Source organism: Salvelinus alpinus, chromosome 1 (assembly GCF_045679555.1).
Source record: "Salvelinus alpinus chromosome 1, SLU_Salpinus.1, whole genome shotgun sequence".
Classification (NCBI taxonomy): Eukaryota; Metazoa; Chordata; class Actinopteri; order Salmoniformes; family Salmonidae; genus Salvelinus; species Salvelinus alpinus.
This window is the reverse complement of record NC_092086.1, coordinates 93,961,322-93,976,039: the sequence shown is the minus strand read 5'-3', so window position 1 is coordinate 93,976,039 and position 14,718 is coordinate 93,961,322. Positions and strand designations below refer to the sequence as shown.

The window sequence follows — 14,718 nt, the reverse complement described above, 5'->3', positions numbered from 1 at the left end:
TGGTGTTGATTTGAGCCATGACCAGCCTTTCAAAGCACTTCATGGCTACCGACGTGAGGGCTATGTGGCGGAAGTCATTTAGACAGGTTACATTCGCTTTCTTGGGCACAGGGACTGTGATGGTCTGCTTGAAACATGTAGGTATTACAGACTCGGTCAGGGAGAGGTTGAACATGTCAGTGAAGACACTTGCCAGTTGGTCCACCCATGCTCTGAGTACACGTCCTGGTAATCCGTCTGGCCCCGCAGCCTTGTGAATGTTGACCTGTTTAAAGGTCTTGCTCACATCAGCTACGGAGAGCGTGATCACACAGTCTTCCGGAACAGCTGATGCTCTCGTGCATGATTCAGTATGCATGATGCATGATTGCTTGCCTCAAAGCGAGCATAAAGGCATTTAACCTGTCTGGTAGGCCTGCGTCACTGGGCAGCTCGCAGCTTGGTTTCCAAGCCCTGCCACATCCGATGAGCGTCAGAGCCGGAGTAGTAGGATTCAATCTTAGTTCTGTATAGACGCTTTGCCTGTTTGATGGTTCGTCTGAGGGCATAGCGGGATTTCTTATAAGCGGCCGGAGTAGTGTCTAGCCTTTAGCTCGATGCGGATGTTGCCTGTAATCCATGGCTTCTTTTTGGGATATGTACATACAGTCACTGTGGGGACGAAGTCGTCGACGCACTTATTGATGAAGCCGGTGACTGAGGTGGTATGCTCCTCAATGCCATTGGATGAATCCCAGAACATCTCTGTGCTAGCAAAACAGTCCTGTAGCGTTTCATCCGTGTCATCTGACCACTTCCGTATTGAGAGAGCCACTGATACTTCCTGCTTTAGTTTTTACTTGTAAGCAGGAATCAGGAGGATAGAATTATGGTCAATTTTTTTCAAATAGAAGGCGAGAGAGAGCTTTGTACGTGTCTTTATGTGTGGATTAAAGGTGGTCTAGATTTTTTTCTCCTTTGGTTGTACATGTGACATGCTGGTAGAAATGAGGTAAAACAGATTTAAGTTTGCCTGCATTGGAGTCCCCGGCCACTATGAGTGCCACTTCTGGATGAACATTTTCTTGTTTGCTTATGGCCTTATACAGCTCGTTGAGTGCGGTCTTAGTGCCAGAGACGGTTTGTAGTGGTAGTAGAAGGCTACGAAAAATATAGATGAAAACTCTTTTGGGAGATAGTGTGGTCTACAGCTTATCATGAGGTACTCTACCTCAGGTGAGCAATACCTCGAGACTACCTTAATAGGGCCCCTGAGTGGTGCAGCAGTCTAAGGCACTGCATCTCAATGCTAGAGGCGTCACTACAGATCCTGGTTCGATTCCAGGCTGTACCACAACCGGACGTGATTGGGAGTCCCATAGGGCGGCGCACAATTGGCCCAGCTTTGTCCAGGTTAGGGTTTGGCCAGGGTAAGCCGTCATTGTAAATATGAATTTGTTCTTAACTGACTTCCCTAGTTAAATAAAGTGCACCAGCTGTTATTGACAAACAGACACACACCCCCACCCCTCGTTTTACCAGACGTAGCTGTTCTGTCCTGCCGATGCACGAAAAACCAAGCAAATGTATATTATCCATGTCGTCGTTCAGCCACGACTCGGTGAAACATAAGATACTACAGTTTTTAATGTCCCGTTGGTAGGATAGTCTTGAACTGAGCTCATACAGTGATTACACGTTGGCTAATAGAATGGATACTAGAGGCGGGTTACCCACTCACTGACAAACTCTCACAAGGCACCCTGATCTCCGCCCCCTGTATTTAATTATTTTCTTCATGCTAATGACAAGGATTTGGGCCTTGTCTGAGAGCAACATTGTATCCTTTGTGTCCGACTCATTAAAGAAAAAATATTTGTCCAGTTCGAGGTGAGTAATCTCTGTTCTGATATCCAGAAGCTCTTTTCGGTCATAAGAGACGGTAGCGTCAACATTATGTACAAAATAAATGAGAAACAATGTGAAAAAACACACAAAATAGAACAATTGGTTAAAGAGCCCGTAAAGCGGCAGCCATCCCCTCCGGCACCATTCTTCCATATATCAGTAGAACTATGACTGCACCAAAACAGACTAAGAATTATTTGACATAATAAGCCTCTGATTTAGTAAGGCTGCAGTCTTTCCCCTTAGATCCATGAAACTCTGTACCTGTCTGTGTTTAAAGATATCCCCTATAAAACTGACAAATCCATTTTGCGGTGAGACAGAGAAGAGGCATATCCGGTGTACGAAGCATATGTAGGGCCAACCAACTCTGAAGACTCACATATGTATGTATACATATGTCATTCTGATAGTCCCCATGCTGAGTGTTCCAGTTTACACTATGGCACACAGAGCATACAAGGACAAGGCTTTCATGACTCACTCTCACAATCCATTTCCAATGCAACCACAAACTCTACACTCCAGAAAGAATGAATAAATATCTTGGAATAAAAATTCTGTTAAACTGAATTAGATCCGACTGTGAAGCGAAGACAGATGGGTTTTGCGGTGTGAACACATCTCTGTGAATAAATTCAGTGACACATGTAGGTGATAAGGAGGAGGAACTTCATGACAGGTGAACATAAAGCTCTTCCTTTCAACAGCAGCAGTCGTCTGTGTCAGGGCATGTCTCCCAGCGATCCCACTTCTACCGGTTACAACACTGACCCCGTACTCTTTGACAGATGAAAAATCACAATCATTTTGTGCTTGTAAAGATTAATGCCACCCTCAATACATTGTTAAATCTCCCCAGGGAGGAAGTACAGAAGGAGTAGGTTCCCTCCCTTCCTCCTGCTTTGTCTCCTAAACCCAAGATGGTATGATCAAAACAGATAAGGTGTCACAGAAGGTTTGTTCACCGCACAAGCGTCTCGTCTGGTTCTAAGGCAGGCGGAAGTGCCCTAAGCCTGAGCAGTGTGATCATACACGAACCGTCTGGTGTATTTTCAGTCCAGTGAAAATATACATTTGCAGTTGCTGTAGCCCTCCATATTGCCTATTCTTGTCACATTCTTTTGGGGGCTCTTTCGGAGAGGCCTTTCCTTCCATACAGTACCTGTTCTCTTTCCAATACTTTTTCTTTGGATGTTTGTAGGGGAGTCACTCTTCAACGCTGATCTTGGGAATGCGTGTAGTTCAAGGCCAGGCAGGCATTTCTGAGGCAGCCAAAAACCCTGTCATTTCTGGGCTCTGCCAACACCTATCTTGCAATACTCTGTGCTCTGGCACACTTCATATGGCATGCAGAACCTTTGTGCTTGTGTGTATCTTTATCACCAGTGGAAACCTTTCCTGGCACCAATCTAACATACTACTTTCTAACTCCTAATATCCTATTCCCTAATTGTTCTTGGTGACTGACACCTCATCAGTGACCATCAGGGGAGATCCTCAGCATTAAAGGAAAGAGTCACCCATTTTTAATGTTATATATACACTGAACAAAATATAATCGCAACATGCAACAATGTCAAAGATATATGATCCCACAGGTGAAGAAGCCGGATGTGGAGGTCCTAGGCTGGTGTGGTTACACGTGGTCTGCAGTTGTGAGGCCGGTTGGACGTACTGCCAAATTCTCTAAAACAAAATTGGAGGCAGCTTATGGTAAGAAATTAACATTACATTCTCTGGAAACAGAGAAGCATGAATGTCTGGTGGACATTCCTGCAGTCAGCATGCCAATTGCATGCTCCCTCAAAACTTGAGACATCCGTGGCATTGTGTTGTGTGACAAAACTGCACATTTTAAAGTGGTGCACCTGTGTAATGATCATGCTGTTTAATCAGCTTCTTGGTATGCCACACCTGTCAGGTGGATGGATTATCTTGGCAAAGGAAAAATATTCACTAACAGGAATGTAAACAAATTTGTGCACACAATTTGAGAGAAATAAGCTTTTGGTGCATATGGAACATTTCTGGGATTTTTTATTTCAGCTCATGAAACATGGGACCAACACTTTACATGTTGCATTTATATTTTTGTTCAGTGTAGTTTTTGTGCATCTCTGATATGCATATTTTGTCTCAGAGATAAGAAAAAATATATAGTAACATTCAAAATGGGTGAATCTTTCCTTTAAGCCAAAAGAGCAGCTCTCCAGCTGGAATCACAGCACCACTTCTTCCCTACAGTACCTCTCCAATGAAAACACTGGACCTGCACCATATTTACATGTAAATACATCCTCAGAGCAGAAAGCAGCAGCGTCCAAAACACATGTCAATCATCTCCTCAGCCTCCCCTGACTGGAGGTAATCCGAGGAAAGGAACAATGCCTCACCAGCAGATCCTAATTCTGGCAGGATCATACCAACCTTATTGTGTGAAGCTGAAATATGTAGACTCACTTCAACTGATATCTAAGCAGCAGCAGTAGCCCACAATGGAAAGAGAGAGTGAGGGAGAGAGAGAGACTTAAACCCTCTAATGACAGAGCGCCCAAACAAATTACTGCATTGTAAATGTTCCAATGCAATGCATGTCAGGCTTTGAACTGAATACCACATCAAAAATCCAGTGCTCACTCCTTTCAAACCAAGAAATCAGGAGAACGGCCGCAAAAATGTAATTACTTATATTCTGGTTTTATACCAACAACATAGAAGTGGGGAACAACGTCTCCCTCCCAAAGTGCATAGATCCAGCCTCTGTAAATGCAACTAAACGGCCTTCCCAGTGAAGGAAAGGCGCCCTGTGTAATTCTTTAAACATGAGAAACAGTGACATGTACTCTGAATGACCTAAAATGATAAACCCAATTGTGATGATCGTCCAAATAATCTCTTTCACAATCTAAAGACATGCCTTATATAAGTAACCAGACATTTGAAACACTTTAAGGGTTTATGAGAATTCAAATTAATTTATTGAATGTAATATGTGTTTAGCCATGTCCTTCAGTACTGCCTGTAATGAGAGAGAAATGCATGTTAGAGTTCACGCCAACATTAATTTGGTTTTGGATGTGCCAGCCATTTGTTTGTAGCGCTATGTTACTCAGTCTTAATATGCTTCAAGTGCAAATATTTTGGTGATGCAATCGCTAGGTTAAAGGTAAAAAATTGTTTGCAAACATACCGGTAATCCTCGTTGAATGAAGAGGTGAATCCTTTGTTCCTGCTGCATCAGGAGGTGTGTCAAACACAGCCGTGTTCAGGAGCGCTACTTATCATGTGTTACTGAGATCTGTAATGTGGTTGAATTCCAAGGGAGAACAAATGTTACCCTGCTTTATGCAGGGTCCTACACTATTGACTGAAGTGTGTATATATTTAGTAATATATTGATTATTGTCTGAATATGTTTATTGTGCATTCATGCCTTCATGCTTTCGACATGCTTTCGAGGCCAAGGCTTTCGACTCTGTCAATCACCGTATCCTTATCGGCAGACTCAACAGCCTTTGTTTCTCAAATGACTGCCTCGCCTGGTTCACTAACTACTTCGCAGACAGAATTCAGTGTGTCAAATCGGAGAGCCTGTTGTCCGGATCTCTGGCAGTCTCTATGGGGGTACCACAGGGTTCAATTCTTGGGCCGACTCTTTTCTCTGTATATATCAACGATGTCGCTCTTACTGCGAGTGATTCCCTGATCCACCTCTACGCAGATGACACCATTCTGCATACATCTGGCCCTTCTTTGGACACTGTGCTAACTAACCTCCAAACGAGCTTCAAAGCCATACAACACTCCTTCCGTGGCCTTCAACTGCTCTTAAATGCTAGTAAAACCAAATGCTTGCTTTTCAACCGTTCGCAGCCCGCACCCGCCCGCCCGACTAGCATCACTACTCTGGACGGTTCTGACTTAGAATATGTGGACAACTACAAATACCTAGGTGTTTAGACTGTAGACTGTAAACTCTCCTTCCCGACTCATATTAAACATCTTCAATCCAAAATTAAATCTAGAATCGGCTTCCTATTTCGCAACAAAGCCTCGTTCACTCATGCCGTCAAACATACCCTCGTAAAACTGACTATCCTACCGATCCTCAACTTCGGCGATGTAATTTACAAAATAGCTTCCAATACTCTACTCAGCAAACTGGATGCAGTCTATCACAGTGCCATCCGTTTTGTCACCAAAGCCCCTTATACCACCCACCACTGCGACCTGTATGCTCAAGTCGGCTGGCCCTCGCTACATATTCGTCGCCAGACGCACTGGCTCCAGGTCATCTATAAGTCTATGCTAGGTAAAGCTCACTGGTCATGATAACAACACCCACCCGTAGCACGCGCTCCAGCAGGTATATCTCACTGGTCGTCCCCAAAGCCAACACCTCCTTTGGCCACCTTTCCTTCCAGTTCTCTGCTGCCAATGACTGGAATGAATTGCAAAAATCGCTGAAGCTGGAGACTTATATTTCCCTCACTAATTTTAAACATCAGCTATCTGAGCAGCTAACCGATCGCTGCAGCTGTACATAGCCCATCTGTAAATAGCCCACCCAATCTACCTACCTCATCCCCATATTGTTTTATTTACTTTTCTGTTCTTTTGCACACCAGTATCACTACTTACACACCATCATCTGCTCATCTATCACTCCAGTGTTAATTTGCTAAATTGTAATTACTTCGCTACTATGGCCTATTTATTGCCTTACCTCCTCACGCCATTTGCACATACTGTATATAGACTTTCTTTTTTGTCTATTGTGTTATTGACTGTACGCTTATTTATTCTATGTGTAACTCTGTGTTGTTGTTTGTGTCGCACTGCTTTGCTTTATCTTGGCCAGGTCGCAGTTGTAAATGAGAACTTGTTCTCAACTAGCTTACCTGGTTAAATAAGGTGAAAAAAATAAAAAATAAAAAATGCTAATTGATGATTGGTTAATAATGGTGTGGTCCATATTGAAACTGATACTTGATGATTGGTTAATAATTGGACGGTCCATAGTGAAGGTTCCAGGTAGGCTATCTAAGCCTTGTAATTTCTGTCTAGGCCAGGCAAGGGACTGGTTGTGGACAGGTATTATTAAGTTCGGAGTTGTTTGAGTGCAACTGTTTTGGGAGTTATCCCCAGTTTATGTTCCTGTTGCAACTTCCAGTTTGTTACTTTCTTTTGTAAATAATTGTAAAGTTTTTGGTGGCTTATTTTCCTGTTTGCTAGTAAAAGCCTCACCCGGGCAAGAAAAGTAAAGAACTGCTGTTGCCTCCTCACTGTAAAATCCTACCGCATGGTCTCTCACTCATCTTGGTATAGTAGGTCTACTATTGAAATACATAAATTAAGCTGTCAACTGTGTCAGAAATTCATAGGTTTCAGATTTTTTCAAAATGTTTTCAGGTTTTCGCTCTCACCATTTAATAAAAAATAGAAAAGCAACATAATTGGATATTCTAAATCCAAATCAGGAGATCACTTTTAAGAAATGTAGATTTTTGAGTGTAGTTACCCTTTAATTCAAGTGCACAGGCACTAGCACTGTTGTTTGGTTAGTGGTGTTTCTGTAGCGCACATGAGATGGAGTTTGCAAAACCAATGTCCACTGGATTGATGCAAATAATCATGATATCATTCTGCCAGGTAGGCATAGGCTACTTTATAGCTAGTTAACATTAAATGAGAAGGATTTTGGTAAAGCCTTTCCATATAGGCTACCAGAAGACGATAGGCCGATCACTAGCATCACTATATTTTTCCTGTTCCTTAATTGTTTGAATCCTGGATGTTTTACTTCATATTATGAGGCATGTCTTACCTTTGTTCAAAATAGCCACGCCAAAAACCGAACATATAAATAAATATTTTATAAACAGTTCCTCATATGCAGTCTCCTGTTCTCTTGGCTTTCAAATCAACTTTCTTTCAATGTCTAGGAGGCCAAAGGCATTATGCTAGTCATACGTGGCTTGTTCTATCATAATCAGTCACATTGACCCCTAAACACATTGGAAGTTATATACACTATTGGAAAGAGGAGATTTTAAGCTTCAAAACAATGTATAATTTGAGTATTAACTATTCCAATAGAGCGCAGCATAGCTAGTTACAACGGAGGTCTCCCTGATGAACTGTTTAGAGAAACCACCCTCAAAGTTTGTAGAAGACTTATATTGTTATTTAACATCACTTGAAACTGTCTGGCTACTAATTTAACAGTTTGACAAGATAATGTGCTAGCTAGCTGGTTAATATGATTAAAACGAGTTTGTGGGTATGCTAGCCAGCTAAACAGCTAGTTAGCTAGCTTGTCAGTAGACTAGACTGTTAGCTAGCCATTGACTCGTTTTGATAGATGGTTGTTCTTATCATGTGACATTTAAACGTGTACTTAAATTATGATTTAGGACATTTAAATTAATTCGGTTGGCTAGAAAACATGTTCTAGTGAGTTCTCTTGTAGGCCTACCACTGTGTGCACATTCCTTGCTGCGTTTAAAATGTGAAGAAATAATAGTTTATCAACATCTTAAGCTAAACATTATGATATATTCCATCAGCCTTATTAATTGATACGGCTTATAACTCCACTCCACTATTTTGATACGCATCAGTGGGGATTGGTCCCGTGTGGGCGCTTGCAACGCCAGGGTTGTGGGTTCATTCCCCACGGGGGGACCAGGATGAATATGTATGAACTTTCCAATTTGTAAGTCGCTCTGGATAAGAGCGTCTGCTAAATGACTTAAATGTAAATGTAATTAAGAACTGAATATACGCAATGTACACTGAAAAGAAACGGGGTTACGGTGTATACCTGCGTATAGTTTCCATTATACCACTGCCCACCATGAACCATACAGCATACTGGGTTCAGGCCTGCTCTATCCCTGCTGTCTTGAGTCTTTTACCTGGAGGTAAAACCTTGATGTATACCCATCCGTCCAGTCATTTAACAAATTAGAACATGAAAGTTTAAGGCATTCTCTGAATGTAATGAAATCGTTGTTCCAAGAAAGAATCCATACCCGAATCAAGTCGTTTATTCTGCTGGCTCCTTTTGGTGCGATGGACAGCATTATCTCTGTCTTCTTTGAGGTGAGAGCTTTCGTCACTGTTCCCCAGAGGCAACCTATTCTGTTGGTCAGTGAAGAAAACAAGGAAAAGTGTTATAAAATTGAAATAGAACTGTTGTTTGCATTGGAGTCTTTATCATTTCAACAAGCAAGGCATGAATACTTGCATAAGATAAACAAAATGTGTTCCTATAATCTCATAACATTCATGGAAATCACGGGCAATGTGTGCAAAAGAAGAAAAAGTGTATGTTCTTTCAAATTATATTTCATATCCATACTGGTGTTAGATTTGTCTGTTTTTTTGGCCTTTGTTGACACAGGATTGAATTACTTGGCTTTGTTCACTTTGAGTATTTATGAGACCTGCACTTATGGAACATAAATTAGACCAAACTGCAACGCGATAAGCAGAGTTCCTCTCCACAGATACTAAGAAGAGGGGATAGGAAGAATGGGAGAGGGAGATAGTGTGCAAGAGATGAACATTTCAGATGCATGCCCAACTCCAGGGGAAACCATGTGAAAACATGATTCCATTGACGGAAGGCATTAGGCTTGAGTACAAGATGCAGAAAACCAAACCCAGGCAGTCTCTGTCTGTTGGATAGTAGACAATCCTATGTTGAGCTCATAACGCTGCCCTTGGCAGAGCAGGCCGCTCGTTGCCGAGGATCCTACTTGAGATGTGGTATTGATTACTCATTGAAAATAGCACATTTTATGACAATAGAAAGCAGCAGCCATCAATTCCAAAAGTCCACCAATAACCTTAGGGCAGGAAAATAATTGTTACTCTTGACTGGGTTTAAACATGGGTTGTCTGCATTCCACAAGATTGTGTTAGCCTGCTTATATAAAGCCTGGGTGAACAGTTATAGGGTGAACAGTTATAGGGAGTTTTGCCCCAATACATTACAGGACACTAATAGCTCATTTTCACTAGTTCCGTTTTCCATAAACGTGTCTTCAAACTACTGTTTCAAAAGCCCTACATAAATGAGTGACGCTGATTTACGTACGTAAAATTATGGGAAAATGTGCAAGAGAGACTAGGGCTTGCCAAACGTGAACAATGAGCATTACCCATCTGTCACATGACTCCCAGCCAAAAGTTTCATTTTATGGCCCCTCTACATTCCTTTGGGGTGATAGTCCACTTCCACCAACTATCATTAGACTCTTCAGAGGTGAGTCTCATATGCTGGTATACGCGTGTCAGCGTTTATAGAGTAGTCTCAGTTCTATATGGATATTGCACTGATATCAGGGTACTTACTACCTACATGACATACTTTACTCTAAAATATTGGAGTTCAGGACAGGAATGTTACACGAGAACTGTAACCAATGGATACAATCAAATACAATGTAATAACAATGGATTTATTCAGCAGTACTGAGGATGTACGGTCATACTGTAGCTGAGTGATACCAACAACAGGCATGCTTCTGTGGATGCTTTGCTCGCTGCATGCCGGCTTAAAAATGCTAGAGTTTGTGCTTAACTCTGCACCTGGCCAACATTAAAACCGGGCAGGACAATAAAGGGTGAAAGCAGTGGTGGGAGTTTATTTTGTTTATCAGCGGGGCCTTTGATATCCCAGCCAGCCCATAAAGGGAGAGGACAGCCAAAACTTTAGTTACCCTGACAGGCACTCATTATAGTCTGTAGAGCCTGAGACAAGACCTCTGAACCGCAGCTTTGTGTCAACTTGACTCTCACCAAGTACTTTTCCATTGAGGTATTATAACAACCAAATAGATGTAGTTTATACAGTATGCTGTTGCTCACCTTTATGATACAAATGCTATCTACATTACAAAAAGTTATAAATATGAAGAGTAAATGTGTACCTTACAATCTAACAAGAGGCTTCCATCCAATTATTACAGAGGAGATCCTCAGTCCCAAAAAAATGACAAGTATGGGATGACAAACACTATGATGTAATCTCATTTGATTCACCCCAACAGAAGATCACTACATCCTGACAATTACTGAGCATGTCAATCAAATATATACTGAATGAAACAAGATATCTGCAAACACAGCCTATAGCGAGAAAGAACACAATGTTGTTGGACAAAATAATAACAATTATTTCATTTTATTTTTCAATTATTGAACAACCGAACAATACAACACAGCAAGAGTAAGTACTACAAAAAAGCTTATTCAGCCCTCCCCACCCCTCCCCCAAAATACATTTTTTATTAAAACAATTACAAATTACATTTTTTTTATTATAATGTTTGAATAATACTAATACTAATAATGACTAAATAAGGCAAAAGACAAGAGAGACCAACACATACATAAAGCAATATAAACAGTACATTACGGAGAGACAATATTAACATCGATCTACAAGCACATATCACCAACCCCAATGGAAGTATTTCCATATAGTCCAGGAAGGGTTGCCATACAAAGTAGTAGTTGAATTTATTTCTTAAAGCATAGGTCATCTTCTTAATAGGAATACACTTATTAATTTCAGAGAGCCATCTTGGAATTGGGAGAGGGGAATCAGATTTCCATGTCAATGCAACACATTTTCTTGCAGTGGCAAAGACGATTTCTGTAAATATGATATTGAAGTTATTCCTCAAACTCACATTTGTAAAGTTACCCAGAAGGCATATTTCAGGGTCAAGTGGGAAAGGGACCTCCATAATTATATAGTACACTGCCAAGTAGAATGCAAAAAAATGCCTTCTGTTGTTCCACATCTGAAACACATTTCTGATATTTCAAGGTTATATATATGTAGCCTCTGAGGTGTCAGATAGAGTTGGTGGAGGAAGGTGTAATGTATAAGTCTGTATCTAGTGTTGATAGTCACTGACACACTATCTTGGCATAGGTCCGACCATACCCCCTCATCAATTGTAATATTCAAATCAGATTCCCATTGCTCTCTTGACTTATGTACATCTGGTTTTGGTCATTGTTGCATTAGCAATGAGTACACTCTGGATATAAATCTATATGAGTCATGGTTATTATGGAGTAGTCGTTCAATACTTGATAGATGTAGAAAAGTAATGTCTCCAAGACTGCTTCTGAGAAAGTTTCTTAACTGTAAATAACAAAATAAACTATTATTGGATAACTGGTATATTTCTCTTTCAGCTCAAATGACATAAGCACCCCATCTATATAACAATGTTCTAAATGACATTAGCACCCCATCTATATAACAATGTTCTAAATGACATTAGCACCCCATCTATATAACAATGTTCTAAATGACATTAGCACCCCATCTATATAACAATGTTCTAAATGACATTAGCACCCCATCTATATAACAATGTTCTAAATGACATTAGCACCCCATCTATATAACAATGTTCTAAATGACATTAGCACCCCATCTATATAACAATGTTCTAAATGACATTAGCACCCCATCTATATAACAATGTTCTAAATGACATTAGCACCCCATCTATATAACAATGTTCTAAATGACATTAGCACCCCATCTATATAACAATGTTCTAAATGACATTAGCACCCCATCTATATAACAATGTTCTAAATGACATTAGCACCCCATCTATATAACAATGTTGTAAATGACATTAGCACCCCATCTATATAACAATGTTCTAAATGACATTAGCACCCCATCTATATAACAATGTTCTAAATGACATTAGCACCCCATCTATATAACAATGTTCTAAATGACATTAGCACCCCATCTATATAACAATGTTCTAAATGACATTAGCACCCCATCTATATAACAATGTTCTAAATGACATAAGCACCCCATCTATATAACAATGTTCTAAATGACATTAGCACCCCATCTATATAACAATGTTCTAAATGACATTAGCACCCCATCTATATAACAATGTTCTAAATGACATTAGCACCCCATCTATATAACAATGTTCTAAATGACATTAGCACCCCATCTATATAACAATGTTCTAAATGACATTAGCACCCCATCTATATAACAATGTTCTAAATGACATAAGCACCCCATCTATATAACAATGTTCTAAATGACATTAGCACCCCATCTATATAACAATGTTCTAAATGACATTAGCACCCCATCTATATAACAATGTTCTAAATGACATTAGCACCCCATCTATATAACAATGTTCTAAATGACATTAGCACCCCATCTATATAACAATGTTCTAAATGACATAAGCACCCCATCTATATAACAATGTTCTAAATGACATTAGCACCCCATCTATATAACAATGTTCTAAATGACATTAGCACCCCATCTATATAACAATGTTCTAAATGACATTAGCACCCCATCTATATAACAATGTTCTAAATGACATTAGCACCCCATCTATATAACAATGTTCTAAATGACATTAGCACCCCATCTCTATAACAATGTTCTAAATGACATAAGCACCCCATCTATATAACAATGTTCTAAATGACATTAGCACCCCATCTATATAACAATGTTCTAAATGACATTAGCACCCCATCTATATAACAATGTTCTAAATGACATTAGCACCCCATCTATATAACAATGTTCTAAATGACATTAGCACCCCATCTATATAACAATGTTCTAAATGACATAAGCACCCCATCTATATAACAATGTTCTAAATGACATTAGCACCCCATCTATATAACAATGTTCTAAATGACATAAGCACCCCATCTATATAACAATGTTCTAAATGACATTAGCACCCCATCTATATAACAATGTTCTAAATGACATTAGCACCCCATCTATATAACAATGTTCTAAATGACATAAGCACCCCATCTATATAACAATGTTCTAAATGACATTAGCACCCCATCTATATAACAATGTTCTAAATGACATTAGCACCCCATCTATATAACAATGTTCTAAATGACATTAGCACCCCATCTATATAACAATGTTCTAAATGACATAAGCACCCCATCTATATAACAATGTTCTAAATGACATTAGCACCCCATCTATATAACAATGTTCTAAATGACATTAGCACCCCATCTATATAACAATGTTCTAAATGACATTAGCACCCCATCTATATAACAATGTTCTAAATGACATTAGCACCCCATCTATATAACAATGTTCTAAATGACATAAGCACCCCATCTATATAACAATGTTCTAAATGACATTAGCACCCCATCTATATAACAATGTTCTAAATGACATTAGCACCCCATCTATATAACAATGTTCTAAATGACATTAGCACCCCATCTATATAACAATGTTCTAAATGACATAAGCACCCCATCTATATAACAATGTTCTAAATGACATTAGCACCCCATCTATATAACAATGTTCTAAATGACATTAGCACCCCATCTATATAACAATGTTCTAAATGACATAAGCACCCCATCTATATAACAATGTTCTAAATGACATTAGCACCCCATCTATATAACAATGTTCTAAATGACATAAGCACCCCATCTATATAACAATGTTCTAAATGACATTAGCACCCCATCTATATAACAATGTTCTAAATGACATTAGCACCCCATCTATATAACAATGTTCTAAATGACATAAGCACCCCATCTATATAACAATGTTCTAAATGACATTAGCACCCCATCTATATAACAATGTTCTAAATGACATTAGCACCCCATCTATATAACAATGTTCTAAATGACATAAGCACCCCATCTATATAACAATGTTCTAAATGACATTAGCACCCCATCTATATAACAATGTTCTAAATGACATTA

At 39.6% G+C, this 14,718-nt stretch overlaps 1 protein-coding gene across 2 annotated transcripts in view; it reads right to left on the bottom strand.

Moving 5' to 3' along the window:
* Window positions 1–14,718, bottom strand: part of LOC139534882 (ectodysplasin-A-like) — a 75,431-nt gene that overhangs the window by 12,765 nt on the left and 47,948 nt on the right. For both annotated transcript variants that reach the window (XM_071334412.1, XM_071334420.1), the window contains exon 2: window positions 8,928–9,036. In XM_071334412.1, coding sequence (XP_071190513.1) covers window positions 8,928–9,036 — 109 coding nt within the window. The remainder of the gene's footprint in view (window positions 1–8,927; window positions 9,037–14,718) is intronic.